The sequence below is a fragment of the Rhinichthys klamathensis genome, unplaced genomic scaffold, assembly GCF_029890125.1.
Source record: "Rhinichthys klamathensis goyatoka isolate OS25496 unplaced genomic scaffold, OSU_Roscu_1.1 h1tg000091l_1, whole genome shotgun sequence".
NCBI classification, from domain to species: domain Eukaryota; kingdom Metazoa; phylum Chordata; class Actinopteri; order Cypriniformes; family Leuciscidae; genus Rhinichthys; species Rhinichthys klamathensis.
This window is the reverse complement of record NW_026606630.1, coordinates 369,858-387,508: the sequence shown is the minus strand read 5'-3', so window position 1 is coordinate 387,508 and position 17,651 is coordinate 369,858. Positions and strand designations below refer to the sequence as shown.

At 37.8% G+C, this 17,651-nt stretch overlaps 1 protein-coding gene across 2 annotated transcripts in view; it reads left to right on the top strand.

The window, feature by feature from the left end:
- Positions 1-15,021, top strand: part of lpar1 (lysophosphatidic acid receptor 1) — an 81,393-nt gene extending 66,372 nt beyond the window's left edge. Inside the window, exons 2-3 of one of the 2 annotated variants that reach the window (XM_056252040.1) lie at positions 4,633-5,388; positions 14,030-15,021. In XM_056252040.1, coding sequence (XP_056108015.1) covers positions 4,650-5,388; positions 14,030-14,331 — 1,041 coding nt within the window. In that variant the 5' untranslated portion in view covers positions 4,633-4,649 and the 3' untranslated portion in view covers positions 14,332-15,021. The remainder of the gene's footprint in view (positions 1-4,632; positions 5,389-14,029) is intronic. The other variant, XM_056252039.1, reaches the window with a different exon arrangement.
- The last annotated feature ends 2,630 nt before the right edge of the window (positions 15,022-17,651 follow it).

Below are 17,651 nucleotides of genomic sequence, written 5' to 3'. Positions count from 1 at the left end.
ATTGAATCGAACTCTAGTTTGTTTCCCCCCTTGGTGCGGACCTTTTGGGCAGGTGTGAATACAGCAATCGAACTCGGGTGCGGACCAAACAACCAAACCGAGACCCAGCTGAAGAGGTGGCCTCGGTACGGTTCCAAATGAACTCTGGTACGGTTCGTTTACAGTGTGAACATGAACCGACCCAATTGCAAGAAAGCACTGCGCCTTTGCGTTAACAGGCTTCTGTAGTCGGAGTTGCGCTATGGGAAAGTGATCTGTTGTAGCCTAACGTTACTACATTACATCTGTTGCGCGTCTTTCTGCGCATCGTGTGTGCATCATTGGAATGGAATGAATGAATGAGTGTGTGCATCAGGACATTCACATACAGAGCGTTCTCTTTAGTCTAATCGCGCATAGTAGGGCTGGGCGGTATGACGGTATATATCGTTACCGCGGTAGAAAATGTCAACCGTAACAGATTTTTTTATTCCGTGTATACCGCGAAATGCAAATAAGTGGGCGTGGTTAACTCGCGTGCAACGTGCGTAAGACTGAAACACTGAGAATTGTAAAAAGAAACACGGAGAAAGCAGATCAAGAGGATCCACAAAGGAATTACATTGGTTGTTGTTGTTGTTAACGTGATATTTTCGGGGGGAAAGGCGCAGCAGTCACTAGAGCATTGCAGCACCCAGGCTACAGATTAGTGCACGCTCGCAACGGGGAAAGCTGGACAACAACAGTTATCAATATCGTAACGAATAGAAATAACCTTAAATAATGTACAGTTATCTGCATCTTTCCGTCTCTTATGTATAGTTTTTAAACACGCAAACAGTTTGCCGCCCGTGGTAATGAACAACCTGCTTGTTAAAGTGATCCTGTAGCCTATCTGAGGCAAAATTACTAAATATGCATCGTGAATTATATATTTCTAACTCCAAACAATTGGCCACCGAACCAGCTGATGAAATCTTCCTTTGATTCGATCCGTGATTACAACTTGACACTCAAATTAACCGATCGCATTTTACTGATGCAGAAGACGCGCGCGTGCACACGCACTGAGGGAGCGCGGTGTTCACCGGGCTATGGTCAAATAATGACGCAGTTACAAGGTGTGTATAATTTAAACTAGGCTACTTAGTCAACACTAACAGTACCTGCTGTTCGGTTTTCAAACTGCTGCTCTCCTTCTAGTCACTTCTGAACTTCTATTGATTAAAGCGCAGGGTGACGGGTTGCCAGATATCACAAAAAGAGCAAAACAAGCCCCTTAAAAACGCAGTGTAGCCTAAGCAGACATGGCAAAAATGTACCGGGGAACACATTTAAACAACTAGTATTACTATCCTACAAAATTAAAAGGAAGTAACTAATTTATCATGAATAGAATAGTTCAATATAAAATATTCAGATATTATAAACTGATTGATGAAGTAAAGCATACCATGAGATTGAAAAATGATTCAGAAACACTTTATTTAAAGTTGAATTGCTCCTATGAGTTGTATTTAATATCAATCAGTTGGGGGCAGTTTATCTAAAAGTTGATGAGTGTGTTTTGTTTATATTTAGCTATCTAAATAGTTTATCAAATAAATAATTTACCAAATAAGAGAAAAAGAAAACAATGTGAAGTACTTTTCATTTCTAAAGTATTTGGGTTTATTTATTATACAAAGCCCTTTTTGTCTATTTTTCGAGAATAACTACATATATAAATATCAATATCGTGAAATATATCGTTACCGTGAAATAAAATGAGTCATACCGTGAAATAGAATTTTGGTCATACCGCCCACCCCTAGCGCATAGATGCAAAAAAAAAAGCATTTTCAGTTCATATAATGTAACGATAGTTACAATACAAGGATGATGATGCGTTCATTTACGTTAAGCCTTTTTTGCACTTCCTGATTTCCCTACTTCAGAATCCTTGTCCAATGAATGGACGACCTTAGCACACGTGTGGTTTTGTTTACAAATTTTGGTTCACTTGCAAAAAGAGCAGTGTGAAAGCAAACCGTACCAAAAAAATATATATATATATATATATTATTTGGTCCGGACCAAAGCAAGTGAACTATCGGACTTTCCTGGTGTGAATACACCCTTAGTTGACATGTAGTTGCAAAGTTACCTATAGTCAGTAGAATGGACGATCGAAATAAAGTGTTACTGAACAATTAGTACATTTCTGCATTGTCCAAAGCAACTTGCAAATAAGGAATACAACATGCGTTTGGTACATTACATGACATTAATTTTAATCAAGAGCCTAATCAAGAGCCTATATGACACATTATCTTTTGTAATATTGTAGCCTATATCTTTAGGACAGAATTAGGTTTCACTTTATTTTAAGGTGATGGTTACATTGTACTTACTCGAATAAGTTACTTACTCAAAACTACATCTACTTACTATAAAGTTACGGTTAGGGTTTGGTGTAGGTTTAGTTACTTGTAATTATGCATAATTTACTGCTATTAGTACATGTAGTAACGTGTAACTACGTCACCTTAAAATAGTGTTACCTAGAATCCACCACTACTTTACCGGAGTTCCTGAATTCATCTTCCTCATCGTTTACAGCTTTCACATGCCTGCCTAATTATGGGCATAAATTAGTAACATTTGTGTCTGAATCACATTGGAGTATTGCTTCACAGAGCCTAATGTGAACAATTTATTCTTTGTAAAAATCCAGTTTCATTGTTTGTTTTCTTTTGATAGGATGGGTGCAGAACAATGCCTGCTTTGTAATTTCAGTCAGGCAAGGGACCAATACTGAAATAAATCAAGACTGGTGCCGTCGCTCGTTCCCTAACCTCATTCACAGAAAGTTTGCCTGCACAGTATCTATATTGCGTAGTAATATTTGCTTGTGATGCCATTCAATATGGAGGATCAAGGTCTTTGTCTCATTTATTTAAACTCTTGAATTTTCACCCATGTTGGGTGAATTAAAACTACAATGGTACCAAAAAGCATTTGGACTCTTAAACCATGTTTTGAACAAATACTGTATGAATGGTCAAAAGTAATTGCAAAAATTGCATTATTTTAATTAAATTATGTATACCTTCTAAAGTGTTTACTTTCACATAATGTTTCCTTGAGTAGCAGCAGACTTGCACTGTTGTTTTAGCAGGAGATACAGCAGAACTGTGAAGATACAATGTTATCAAATGCACTCAGCCAAGGCCGTTCTGGAATTTCCTTTTCACTGTCTTTATCCATTGAGGATGGGTTCAGCAACAGTGCTGAAACTGTGGCTTTGAGCACTGCTGCAGCTGAGAGAGGAAGTTCACAGACATTTGTGCACAGACCGCTCTTGTTCATTGCCTTTAGTTTAGCGAGATCAGAGGCCTGAGGCTATATGATAAAACACATTGACACACAATGCCAGGATCTGTCTGTCTGTCTCCCAGCACTATGGACCAATGTGTGGTGATGATAGCTTTAGAAGTACACAATAACTGTGGAAAGGTCATCCACTCTTGCTTGGCATTTGAATTCCTAACAATTGATAGCATGCTGAGCCTGAGATAGCTGCATGTGAGCTGAAAGAAATGTCTGTTTTGAAGTTTTAATAGTTGCAATAAATGGTTCTATCTAAAAGAGTTCAATATTTTTTATGATATGCAATGCAACCAGGTTTTCAAACACAACATAAAACACACATTATTTATTCAATTACATGTTGTTCAACTTTCTTCTGTGGAAAAAAGAGGAAATTTCAATACATCCAAAGTGACTTTTTGAGTATTAAAAGCTCTTGTTCCTATCCATTGTTATTGCTGGGAAAGGAGCAACCATTGGTAGACTACTCAATTTATATGTTGGTAAATGACAATTTTCTAAAAAGTCATTTTAAAGGTTTAATAACTTCATGAATGCAATTTAAACAAATTTGGATATTGAGACATACTGTAGTATACCGATGTTACCACAATGATTCTTGAAAAACAATGAAACCCTGCTGAACTTTACTGATTACTTTCTTACACATAATAAGGGTTAAATTATCTTGCAATGCTCAAATGTGGCCTATTTCCTGTGTTTGTGTTTGTGTTTGGAGAGGAAGAATCGCCCAATTCAGTCCTGCATCGATGCGTTTAATAGTTCGTTTTGAGAGTTATAATCCCATGCTTCAGACTACCATTTTGCCCGTTTGTGTGTTTATGCAAGCTGTCTTTTTTTCCAGTGTTTAGTTGGCCTTTCCTGGTCAACATTATGCGTTAACATGCTAATAAAACAGGAGCAGATGGAAACTGCATGCTAAAAAGCTGATATGTGAAACATCTCAATGGGTTCTGGACATACTTTTGAATTAAATAAGTGCACGTTGTTGAGAGGTTTATTACCAGTTAATTTATGTGGATGTAACATGCATTATAAATGCTCTTCTGCAATGTCACAAAAAAAAAAATACATCAACACTTTATTTCAGAATTATGATCATTGTGCATATGGCTCTAAACCAATTGGCATCAATGCATGTGGGTGGCAAGTCTACTGTGTATGGCATCAATGTGAAATTACATGCCATAAATTATGCAAGTGTTTAAGCCATATGTGACCTTTCATTAGATTTCAAATAATGCTGAAGCTCTAACACCTTTTTTTAATATTTCTTTTCAGAAACATAACCTTTCAGGATGGATGACAGACAATGCTACTACAATGAAACCATAGCCTTTTTTTACAATCGTAGTCATAAGTATCTGGCCACAGAATGGAACGCCGTAAGCAAGCTAGTGATGGGACTCGGGATTACAGTGTGTATTTTTATTATGCTAGCTAACCTGCTCGTGATGGTGGCCATCTACGTCAACCGCCGATTTCATTTTCCAATCTACTATCTAATGGCCAACCTAGCAGCTGCGGACTTCTTTGCGGGACTTGCCTATTTCTACTTGATGTTCAACACGGGACCCAATACGAGAAGGCTTACAGTCAGCACGTGGTTGCTTCGCCAAGGCCTCATCGATACAAGCCTAACAGCCTCAGTTGCTAACTTGTTAGCTATAGCCATTGAGCGCCACATAACTGTGTTCCGCATGCAGCTCCATACCCGCATGAGCAATCGACGAGTGGTTGTAGTTATCGTCATCATCTGGACCATGTCTATCATCATGGGTGCCATTCCTAGCGTGGGCTGGAACTGCATCTGTGCCATAGATACTTGCTCCAACATGGCCCCCCTCTACAGCAACTCCTACTTGGGCTTCTGGGCCATCTTCAACCTGGTGACCTTCGTGGTGATGGTCGTTCTTTACGCTCACATATTTATGTACGTACGTCAGCGAACCATGAGGATGTCCCGGCACAGCTCAGGTCAACGGCGGAACAGGGACACTATGATGAGCTTGCTGAAAACTGTTGTGATTGTATTGGGTAAGTTCTGCTTTCATTCAGGGTTTCTTTGGGCTTGGAGGGCCAACACCCCTGCTGAAAAATCCAGCATAAACCAGCATGAATTCAATGTTTCTTGTTTATTAGAGCTGGTATAGTGCTCGTTCTTAAGAAAAACAGAGCTGGTGTAGCAGGTCCAACAGCAACCAGCATCCCATGCTGGTCCCAGCATGCAAAACCTTTTTCTGTTGACCAACAGTGCTGGATTTGTCTGCAGGGGTCCTGGATAGTTTAGCACCGGCTTTCCCCAACATGGGATGGTGGTCCTCCAAGGAAAAATTGGACCACCCTGCACTAGCATGTAGACCCTGATTCCAACCCTGCTCTTGGACGGCCACCACCCTGCAGAGTTCAGGTCCAACCCTGCTACAGCACACTTCCCTGTTATTTTCAAGTAATCTTGAAGAACATGATTAGCTGGTTCAGGTGTGTTTGATTGGGGTTGGAACTAAACTGTCGGATGGAGGCACTCCTGGATTAGGGTTGGACACCGCTGATATTGTCTAGATGGCCTAAATGCTAACAGTCACAAACTAAAAATTGTAATTGTGTTGGGCATTTGAAGACATTTTCATTATTTTATGACGATTTGTTCCTTTTCTTCATATAAAGCAATTTGAAATGGTGCATCCAAATTTAAATACAGCTAATGCTGTCTGAATAGATGAGGTACAAACTTTGCGACCAATTTAAAAGTGTGTATCAATGTGTGTAGTATAAATGAAATATGGGTGTACTTCCTCCATGTTGTCATTGTCATGTGACCAACCAGAATCAGTTTAATTGCTTCACTGTCATTCACAAATTGTTTCCCATGGTGTCATAGTAAAGTGTCCACTGGATGCACACTTCAAAACCTCTGTTGAATTAGTGGGCCATCTGAGTACTTTTTCACCTACTACATAGTGGGGAAGGAGGTATATTTGAATGCAGTGTGGGTCAATTCTCACACTCTTTTACTTGCAGATAAATCTACATAAAAATAGCTATCATATCCTTTATTATTATGATGGTGCAATCATAAGCAGATGGCCGAAAACCACAATGACTTGATCAACAAACAAACTGTCCTCACTGATATTTTATCTTATTTTTAAATGTTGGGAAAAATCATAAAGGTCAATACTCTTGACCTCTAAATCTTTGCAAAAAAGCACATGAAACAATCTTTTTTGGTCTACCGCGTTGTGGATATGAGCATCATTAAGCCTAATTGCATATGTTCTCTGAGAATCTGTCCTTGAATGATGTCACTATGACATGGATATTTGCTCTGGGGATCCATTCATTCTCTACAATTGCTGTTCACACTCATTTGTCCACTTCCTGTCAAGGGAGGTCCTTTAATGATACAAATTTATGCACCAGGCTCCAAGTTGTGGTTCAAAATAACCAAAAGCCCATTTCTGTCAGGACCACTTTCGTCTAAAAATATGATTGACAATTAGCATACCGTTGGATTGGCCCGTTTTGTTCTGTTCTGGGCAAGAACTCCCTGCGCATCCAGTCAGCCTAGCATGGATAAGAGCAGGGAGAGCAGCAAATACCCCCCTTAGGGTAATCAGAACAGAACCAACATGAATGAATGCAGATATCATTAATTCAAGATTTTAAAGTACAACATAATTCGAGAATTTATTCTGATTCAAGGGGAATCAGAAGGCCATACTGACTGGCGACAGGAGGAGCTGGGGAGGGAGGAGGGTAACTCGCTCCTGAGAAATGCGATAGCTGCTGATAATACTGAAGGAGCTTATACATGTATACAGTGATAGGCGTCGTATTCCTATAGGTAGACGTGGACCAGCTGAGAGTCAGCTGATGCGAGCTTGACTAACGTGACCTGCCAGAACTGACACTACACTTGATATGTATGTGTGTATATATATATATATGTATAAGCATAAGCATCTTTATTTAAATGCTACGTAATATGTTGCCCCTCACTCTATTGTGCCAACTTCAAGTCGACGAACAATGTAGCCCTTGAGTAGGCTGAGGAACCGTCATAGTGGTCTTGCGGCCAGTTCCACTGTTTGCCTTGCACTGCTTCAGTGTCATGCCTCGCCGGCTCCCCCAGTGAAGCCTGGCCTGGATGAAAAGGAAGCCAGTCATGGTGCTGTGCAGGAAACAGTACTGTTGTTGTTTGGACCAGGCAGAGCTTGTCTCGAACCTCTAGGGAGGATGGATAATAAGGGGTCTGGATGAAAGCACGGTTTGTAGACTGTGATCTCACTCTGGAGATAATAGATGTATATGTGGTAATTACAGTGTGTAATTAATGTTTAAATAATAGAATCCTTCAAATTATCCTTTTTTTTAATTTTGTATTTTTTTTTATATGTGTGGTGTATATGGCTTCTTGCTATATAGTTATACCTAGGCCAAACAGCAATTATTCTGACTTAAATTACACTTTATTTTAAAGGTGTCTTTTTTACAGTGTAATTATACATTATATTTAAGTACTGAGTATTAATAAACTGCATGGACTTACTATAGGGTTAGAATGGAAGCTTGTTTCCGCCACAGAGTAAAAAATAAAATTGACTTTTTATCTCACAATTCTAAGATAAAATAAAGTATGTTATGATATAAATATGAAATGTATTATTTTAAAGTCGCAATTGCGAGTTATAAATTAACTTTTTTTTCTCAGAATTGTATGTTTATATCTTGCAATTCTGGCTTTATAACATGCAATTAGGAGATTTAAATTCAGAGTTGCATGATATAAAGTCAGAATTGCGAGATAAACTTGCAATTCTGAGGGAAAAAGTCCTTTTTTTCCTTAGAATTGGACTTTATAACTGGCAATTGGGAGTTTATATCTCACAATTCTGAGAAAAGATGTCAGAATTGCGAGTTTAGTTTTCTCACAATTGCGACTATATCATTAAATTCTGAGTTTATAACACGCAATTTCGACTTTATATCATGCAATTCTGAGAAATAAAGTCAGAATTGCGAGATGTAAACTCGCAATTGTGAGATAAAAAGTCTCAATTATCTTTAAAAATGTTTTATTCTGTGGTGGAAACAAGTTTCCATAGGTTAGTTGTTAGGGTTAGTTGCATGTAATTATGCCTAATTTATAAATATTAGTAACTGAATGTTTCATTATGTAACAATGACTCGGTAAAATAGTGTTACCCTTACTATTCGGACTAATCTGACTAACTAAATGTGCCCTGGATCTCTGAGGATATTATTAATGCTCTTAAACATTACTCATAATGTTTCACAACTTCCACCTAAATATACAAGCAAACGTATGCAGCAGGAAGTGGTTACTGAAAACTAAGGTCTGGTTTAGTGAACGTGTGTCAGGCTGAGAAAAAATACAAGAATAGTAAAGTGCTTTGTCTATATTAGAGTTGATTGTAATTTCCAACAATTCTCTTTTGCGCATAACCTTCACCATATCCATTAATTATAACTGACTTGAGCTTGTTCTGCAGACCAGGTGCTTGTTTGTCTAGTGAGATCTGCTGTCACTTTACAGTGTAAAGCAACGGTACCAATTCAGGGTTTCATGTTCTATCCACCATAAAGGACTTTCCATGAAACAAGGAGACTCTGCTTCTCCCCACACTGTCACAAATAACTTCCACAAGCTAAAATGAAATCAGATTTTGTTACTTCTCAAAGGCATGATTCATCCATTGTTGAGAGTTACTCAAGGGCGTATGAAGTATATTTGAATGACAGTGATGATGAAATCATTGGATCAGTTTCCGCTCCTCAAGAAAACGAGATATCGGGACTCGTGTGGTGTAGAACAGCAGGGCGTTTCATTCTGAATACAGTTGGCCAGGGTTGAAGTTTCATTTTCTGGCCATTGTCTCTTGCCTTATCAGCATTATTGGATCACTTGACACATGACTCAGATATGCTTGCATGGCATACAGATAATTTTTAGGGAGGAAAAACACATTTGCTAGTCAATGTTATTTTTATTTAATTTTTCCTCATCCTAGTTTCTTGAAGGTAGTGACCAGTTCTGAAATAAAAACATAGATTATGATAAGCTGACCGTTGCATCTATCAAGTGAAAATATTTTGTTGATTTTACTGGCATCTTGCCCCTTGTGAATCTCAGAAACTGCCATAATCGTAATGCATGAGAAATGTAAACATCACAGCCCATGAGGCAGCGATGATTTCATGGTTATGGAAGTATATCAGCATATCGTCTTAGCAATCATCCATTAAAATGGTGTTAAATCAGATTTCTTCAACTACAGTATGTCAGTCATAAACAACAAACAACTGTGTGTTGTGCAAGTGATGGCTTGAATATCAGTTTTCCATTTACAAATTCAATCACGAAGTCAATATTAAATTGCGTTCACAGCTCAACCTCGCCACGGAATAAAACAATTTAAAAGATAATTGCGTCTTTTTATCTCACATTTGTGACTTATTTTTCAGAATTGCGAGAATTGAAAAAAGTCAGAATTGTGAGATTTAAAAAGTCACAATTACCAATTTATTTTTGACAACAAGCTTCCATACTTGTATAATTACTTTTTTCCATCAAAAAAAGAACAAATCAGCCCAAAACACAGTCATCTAATACTAATTAAACACATAAAATATCAGTTGACTTTAAACAGTTTTTTATTTGAATAAAAACGTAAACTTGATGAGCCGATTCCTAGGAAAAGCTAACTGAATGGGGAGGGCAGGGCAAATGCCCATGCTCTTGGCAAATCCTCCGGTCTGGAATCTGCTATGCAAAGCATGCATAAGCACTTCCACAGGTGTCTCTGTCTCACTGAGTTCCCATCAACCTCCTGCTAATCCTGCATATTTTTGACCACAAACATTTGACCATGTGTTGTCGAGTTTGCCATGAAAAAGATAGCACTTGTTTTGCGGAGATAACTTTTACTCATGGGTGGATAATGTTGATAGACACTGATTAGTTATGCATTCTAGATTTTAAAGATGACATGATGTTTGTTGAATTTGAGTCAGTCTTTGTCATGTGACAGTGAATCATGCAGTATTGTTGGAAGCAGCAGATCGAGGCTGTAAAATTACTACACAAATCATTATAATTTCTGACAAGTTGCTCGAATAACAATTCTATTTTTAGCCTCATAAAATATGGAAAGTGCAAATCATCATAACTTTTAAGTTTATACAGCGACTACTTAGCTATTTTTTGTTCTCCGTTGTTTGTTAGGCCGCATTTACATTACATGGTTGAGACCCAATTCTGATTTTTTTTTGTATATGACCCATGAACGTGTAAGCAAGAAAAAAGCACATCGATGCCGATATTCTTAGATCGGTTTCAAGCCTCATTCATGTGGAAATAAATCTGATATGCAATGTGCATTTGCGTCTGCCATGTAAGCGGACAGATCGTACGTCATTCCTAGTTCCTGCGGTGCGAACGCCAAAAAATGGGTACTTCCGCCAATAGTTCTAGGAACTGTGAAAAGGTTCCTCTGGTGCGAAAGTCCCTTATGTCTACCTTGGCTTGTTTCGCCAAGTGTATAGTGTAAATGCAGATGTTGGAAATAGGTCACTTTTAAAAGAAGATTATACTCAACCAATTGGAATTGGGCATCAACTGCAGTGTAAATGCAGTACCTTAAAATTACACATTAGTACCTAAATGGTACATATTAGAACCTTTTGAAAGGGTACCGTCCCAGTGACAGCTGTTGTACCTTTGTGTTATTTTGCGCAAGAAGTTTAAAAAAAAGTTTAACTACTTTTAACTTGAGCTGAGAATGCCGCATCATGCGCAAGTTTCTGCAAAAGATGCGAGTCCAATTGTCCAACATGTCTGTCTTTAACATGTCTTGAAGGATTAAGGAATGAAGAACATGGTCATGCAGAATAAGGTATTAATATGTGCTTTACTAAACCACCAAAATCCATTGATATGCATGCTAATTAGCAACTAGTTAATAGTGAGAATTGGACCCTAAACTAAAGTGTTGCAAACATGCTGAATAACCAGAAAAACAATACATCGATGGCTTCTACTATCCAATAGAATCAAAGCATGAAACCGTGTTATCCTTTAGATATGGCCAGTCCCTTGCCTTTGTCGAGGAAAGCCAAAAAATACTTCCTAGACAAACCCAACATTCATGTGACTTGGCAAAGTAATTTCGCCTCTGAACCTGAATCTCTTGCAGTGTTCGTCTGAACACCCCAGCCATTGTGCCTGATGGTGTTAATAAGGCTTTGCGGAAGTAATAAATCGAAATCCTGCTCTAAGATGAAGCAAGGCTTTGAGCAGCTGCCAATTTAAGCTGCTTATTCAGCTTGTAAGTGGAAGAGAGCTTTAATGGAGGCTGAGGGGTGTCTTTACGGCCCTGTTTGTACCGAACCAATATCCTGTAGTTACGACATACAGAATCTAGGTTGAAATATCATAGCATTACCAAATAAGCAATACACCTCAACTGGGTGCTTTTTTAAAACTGAAATGTTTATTTGTAAGCTTGAAGCATTTGGGAATGATTCATTTTTGAGGTCCAACATACAAGGGTTTGACTGAAACTGCTGTTTAGAATGACTTCAGTTTTACTCCGTTTTAACTCGTCCACACCCATGGAATTGGCTTTCTTCGTATGTCTGTAAAGCACCGGGAGGAATACTTACCTCAAACACACAGTTATCCAAACTAATTGCTATTACATGAAACGCACTTTAAGGATACAGTGCATCTAATTATTACATCTAGTTGTAAGCGGAAATGTGGTATCATATCACAATTATGCCACTTACAGAATCCCTGAATTAAATCAAAATGGTGTTGTGGAGGATTAACTTCCAATTTAACCAATGTCGAATTTCATCCTAAATTGGATAACATAAATATTACTTAGCAAAATCTAGTTAAATGTTTCTGAGAGAGCATGTCCTCAGTAGATTTACTGTATGCTATAACAGCAGGCTGACAGATTTGATATCGCAGTTCACCACAGTATAGTATGCAATACCAAATTATTTGATTTTAAGTCAGGATTGAGTCTGAATCCACATGATCCTGACTCCTGAGTCCAAGGACTAACAAGGACTCGGAGTCCTGAACTCGAGCAAGACCATAACATTTCTGGGATTTTTCTCTCTTCCAAAACAAGCTGATTCTCTGTTTCGAATTAGTTTTCTGAGATGTTCGTGTAAAAGGAGCTCTCGATGCTGCTCCCATTCTCACAGCTGAACCCACAGTGAAAGTACACGGGAAATCATCTTCATTTCAAGTATATAGTTTTATTTAGAGATTCATTATTCTCAGAAGAACTATGAATCCAAAGCATCAAGTTTCAGAGTAAAACCAACTGGACGTTTGGGTGTTGGGACCAGTATTGAGGAAACTACGGTTTCGTCTTTGGCGTACAAAAGTATCAGAATCTCTCACTTCAAACGCAGTCTTCAGTCCCCCTCGTTCACGTCTCTGGTGGGTTTGTTCAGAGAGAGCAAAACATGTGGCAAAGCCATGCTGGAAACAGCTTGCAGTTTATCTAACGGCTGAGAGTCTCCACATAACTTTCTAGTGATGTCAGCCATTCAAGAGCAGCTGCGTTTGACTAAAAGAAGAGTAGTGCTTTTGCAAACGTATTTCTATCTTGCAAAATAACAACTGTGGCCAAAATGTTATTTTTCAGTTAACATTTTTTTGTTTGTCGAAGTCATGTTAGGTTAGATTCATAAGGAAAGGATACGAAAGGAGAAGTTTGGCACCAATAAAATTTACTATTGGGATTTTTTTTTTAAGCACTGGGATGCCTGCCGGCCCTTCTGTTAGTAATGGAAAAGCCAGATATTCATTGCCTTATATTATGAGTTGTAGGCTCTATCCAAAACTTAGTCTACTGCCTATATAGGGAACTACCTTCTAACACCGCATCCCCGAAGGAAACCTTCAAATCCTTTCTTCACACGAATCACATCAGACACTTGACTTTCAATTGGTTTCAATTCCATTTGCTGTTAGCATGTTGCTGAGCTAATGCTATACTGCTCTAAAACGTATAGAAATGTATGACACAAATATTGGCTAAAATAGACAAGTTTTAATTGGACTATGAATACTTTTCAGCATTTAATAAAATATATTTGTAAGCAACATTTCTATCACATTCCCCCTTATAACAATAGCAGATCGCAATCATCAACACTCTCAAAGCTTCACAGTCCTATAGCTCGTCCTGTGTCGACATTTCATTCGGTAACATTAGGCGGTCTTGATTTATAGACTGTTTAATGTTGATGATCCCATTGGTATTGCTTGTTTCTAGTGCTTCTTCGCATGTATTTTGAACAGAAGATCCAGTACTCGATCAGAAGATGCGCAATAGCGCCCCCTACTCTATGTACGCAATAAGGTACGAGAGGCTATCGTGAATAAAAGTATTAATCTCTCGCTCCTCCCCCCATCATGATTGGACACGCCCCCTACTGCCGATTGGCTAAAAGTGTGTTGTGCTCGGTCCGATCCACTTTCAAAAGCATTTCTCAGAAATCTCCTAGTGCACAGTTAAAGTTATTGAGCTTGACTGTGCTACTTTTAAACCTGTTTTTCTGCAGTACAGAAATCTGTCCTGCAATTTCCTCAAATGAATTGCATCCATTTCCTCTTGTTTTTCAGGTGCTTTCATTGTGTGCTGGACGCCTGGTTTGGTGCTTCTCTTGCTGGACGTGGTCTGTACCAATTGCAATATCCTGACCTATGAGAAATTCTTCCTCCTTTTAGCGGAATTCAACTCTGCCATGAACCCTATCATATACTCCTACCGGGACAAGGAGATGAGCGTCACATTCAAACAGATCCTGTGCTGTCAACGCCAGGAGAACGTGAACGGGACTGTGGAGGGTTCAGACCGATCCGCGTCCTCCATCAACCACACGGTCCTGAGCGGGGCTCACCATAATGACCATTCAGTGGTCTGAGCTTCCACAGGGGCCAGGATCTACATATAAGCAAGCAGAGACTGTGAAAAAGGCATTTTCATCAGCAAAAGACTCTTCTGTCTTCATAATGTTTTGTCACTATATTGAACTATTTAAAGGCTAATCCAAAAGGATTTAAGTAGCCAGTTTAACACAAATCATATTTGTTCCCGTAATGCTTTAAGTATGGTAAAAGGTTGGATGAGTATATTGGCTAGTTGTAATTTTTGGGCCAGATTGTTGTAAATCGAGGAGTTACACTTTTTTTTTGTCTTGTACAGCAGGTGAAAGACGTGGTGAAGTATCCAGTGAATCTGCACTAGAAAGAAAGAGTGCATGTAAGAGACCACTGGGAAATAATTTTGGTAAACTATGCGAAGTACTTGATTTTTTTTTTTTTTTTTGCACTGCAGGTCCATCCTATGATACCAAGCTGGCACCAAATATAATACCCAAAAAATATGTCTTTCAGCCCATTGAATGATTTAGGGGTCCAAGGGGCTGAGAATGTAGATGAATGCTTGAAATTGAACATGATGAGGAGTATTAAATATTTATGTGAAGCTGGGTAAACTTATACCTCAGTAACTTGAAACGGTTTAATATACGCAACTTGGCTTTATATCTTTCCTGACACAAAAATTGCCTTATCTGTTGGTTATATCATTCCCAGTCATGTTCAATCGGGATCAGCATCCGTGCCTTATTACTATATATATATATATATATAAATATCTGACACCTTTTTATGAATTATATTCAGTTTTCAAGGTATTCTGTTCACGTTTCTAAAACACATAATACAAAATAATGAAGATTATTTTTATGGATGTTGAATTTATGGCCACAGAATTGACCGATTCATTGAAGTGATGCAACGTAGCTTGTGTCATGGTCATAATCAAAATGAAATGTCATAAAAAAAAATTATAATAATGGTTCAACATGACGGAAATTAAATTATCGAAAAGCGTCTTTACTTCATATACCAACATATGTACGTATGTGTATAATAAGTGTATATATTCATATGTTAGTCAAAAAGGGAATGTTTATTGTTTAAAGTTAAAACATTTGAACCAAGGTATGGCTATTTTTAAATATTTTTGGTTCTAAACTTCTTCTTTAAAATCTAATTTCATCATACAAAATATATATTTTTGGCCAAACATGGAATGACAAGTGTTTTGGTATACATACAGTGGCCCAAAAAAGTATTTGGACATTTAAGATACATTCAATGATAAATGTGACACTTTGTTAGCGTCATTGTTACACGTTACATGTACTTACTGTAGTAACAACAGTACATTATGCATAATTACATGCAACTAACACTAAACCAAAACCTATTCGTATCCCTAACCCTATAGTAAGTACTTGTAGTTCATTAATTAATTACTCCGTACTTAAACTGTAACATGGTGTAACCCTTTATTTTAAGGTGTACTTGTTACACCTTGTTACAATTTTATTAATTAACAACATGTACTTACTATAGGGTTTAGATTATGGTTTGGTTTTGGATTAGTTGAATATAATTATGTATAATTTACTGTTGTTACTACAGTAAGGACATGTGACATGTAACAAAGATGCTGTAAAATAAAGTGTCACCCAAAAAAGTATCAGAAAAAAAATTATGCCATGAGACTAATTCATTGTAAATGAGACTGGTAAGTGTCCAAACCTTGTTGGGGCCACTGTAGGGAAGTTCATAATCTAATTCTAACATCTGTGAAGTTAACAGTTTTATATGTTGTATTGTTTATAAGAGGGAACGCCATTCGTGAAATAACCTCCAGTTTAAAACTGATGTAAAAAGAGTGTTGTAGAAAAATGATTTTCCTTTTGTACCCTATAACATGTTGAACTTAATGACAGTATTGCTTTAATGTTTATTCATGTTTGAAATGGCATCATGTGTAATGAACTTTCTACTTTAATATGGATGATATTTGAAGATTTGCACTCTGTAGATGAATTGAGGATTTTAATTTTAAAACATATCAGTATTACCAGTTGTCATACACACAAAAAAAGAAATACTAACATTGTTATTATCAATTTTACACTGAATATATGCATTGATCAAGTGTGACCATTTGAGTTTCTTGAGAACTTTTCATGTTATTTGTCTTTCCAGGAAAACAACCTATAAAACCTCTTTTTTTTTCTTTCTGTTAACCAAGTAGCAAATGTTTCAGCATTTTTGCAAGTCGTACTCTGTTGCGCAAGCAAGTTTGAAGCAGTCCAGTGCTCCAAATAACGTCCATCCAGAAGAGACCGCTGTGCTTGACGGGTCATGGGCCATAGGTTCATTCTAGGTTGAAAAACGACATTCTGTTTCCTTTTCATTTCAGCAAATGTGACCGTATTCCCCCCCAAAAAAGATGCTTTACTTGTTTTCTTAATGAAGTCTGAACTCTGAAATCCTGTATAATAACATTCACTTAACAATGTCATTCAATTAGTGAACCTTCTTAAAATAAATCTGTATATGAGTCAAATCCTCATCTGTTGTGCGTCATTTTACATAGACCAGGTTTCTCATATCAAATTACAATGTCCACTGCTTTGCATTGAAATTATGAGCGTATACTTGAATCTCAACACATGTTTTTTTGAGAAACGTATCCGTTGCAACGTTTCTGCAAAACTGGCATTTTGTTCTTTTGCAAAGGAAAAATATGTCAGTTACCCCATAGTTTCTTGGCTCACAGTTGACAGATATTTTCCAGAATTACAACAAAATGGAGCTTTCCACCTTTCCTGCAAACTGGTAGGAAATCCTTGTGTTCGGGCTGAAGAGTGATGGGGATATTACTCTGTCTCTGCTGATGTCACTGATCTACAAGAACTATTAGAAAACAAACCCTCACCGGCCTCATTTTTGGACGCTATACGTAACATGCCTTTATATCTGTAAAAACAATGACTGGTATGTGAAACATACAGCCAAAGAGTTTCCACAGGACAATTGCAGTTTTTTCTTGGAGACAGCCAAGCCTAAACCAGAGCAGCTCCTCTGCATTTGCGTTACTCTTTAGTCATGTGTGATACTAGACATAGAGGAGATTTTCAAACAGCTATGAAGGAGAACAGTGTTCCTGTCACTTGCAGGCCTTTTCAACACCAATGGCCTGTTGAATAAACGGCTTAGACTAGTTTTACAAGGTAGTCGTCTCATTTATTTCTACAAGGCTGGTCATAACTGTTTAAGTCTGTTACTTAGATTGGTCTAATTTAAATCCAAAAGGTAAGACTGATTAGCCCTAACTAATTGGTCAGTTCTGAAGACACAGCGGCTATCTTAATGC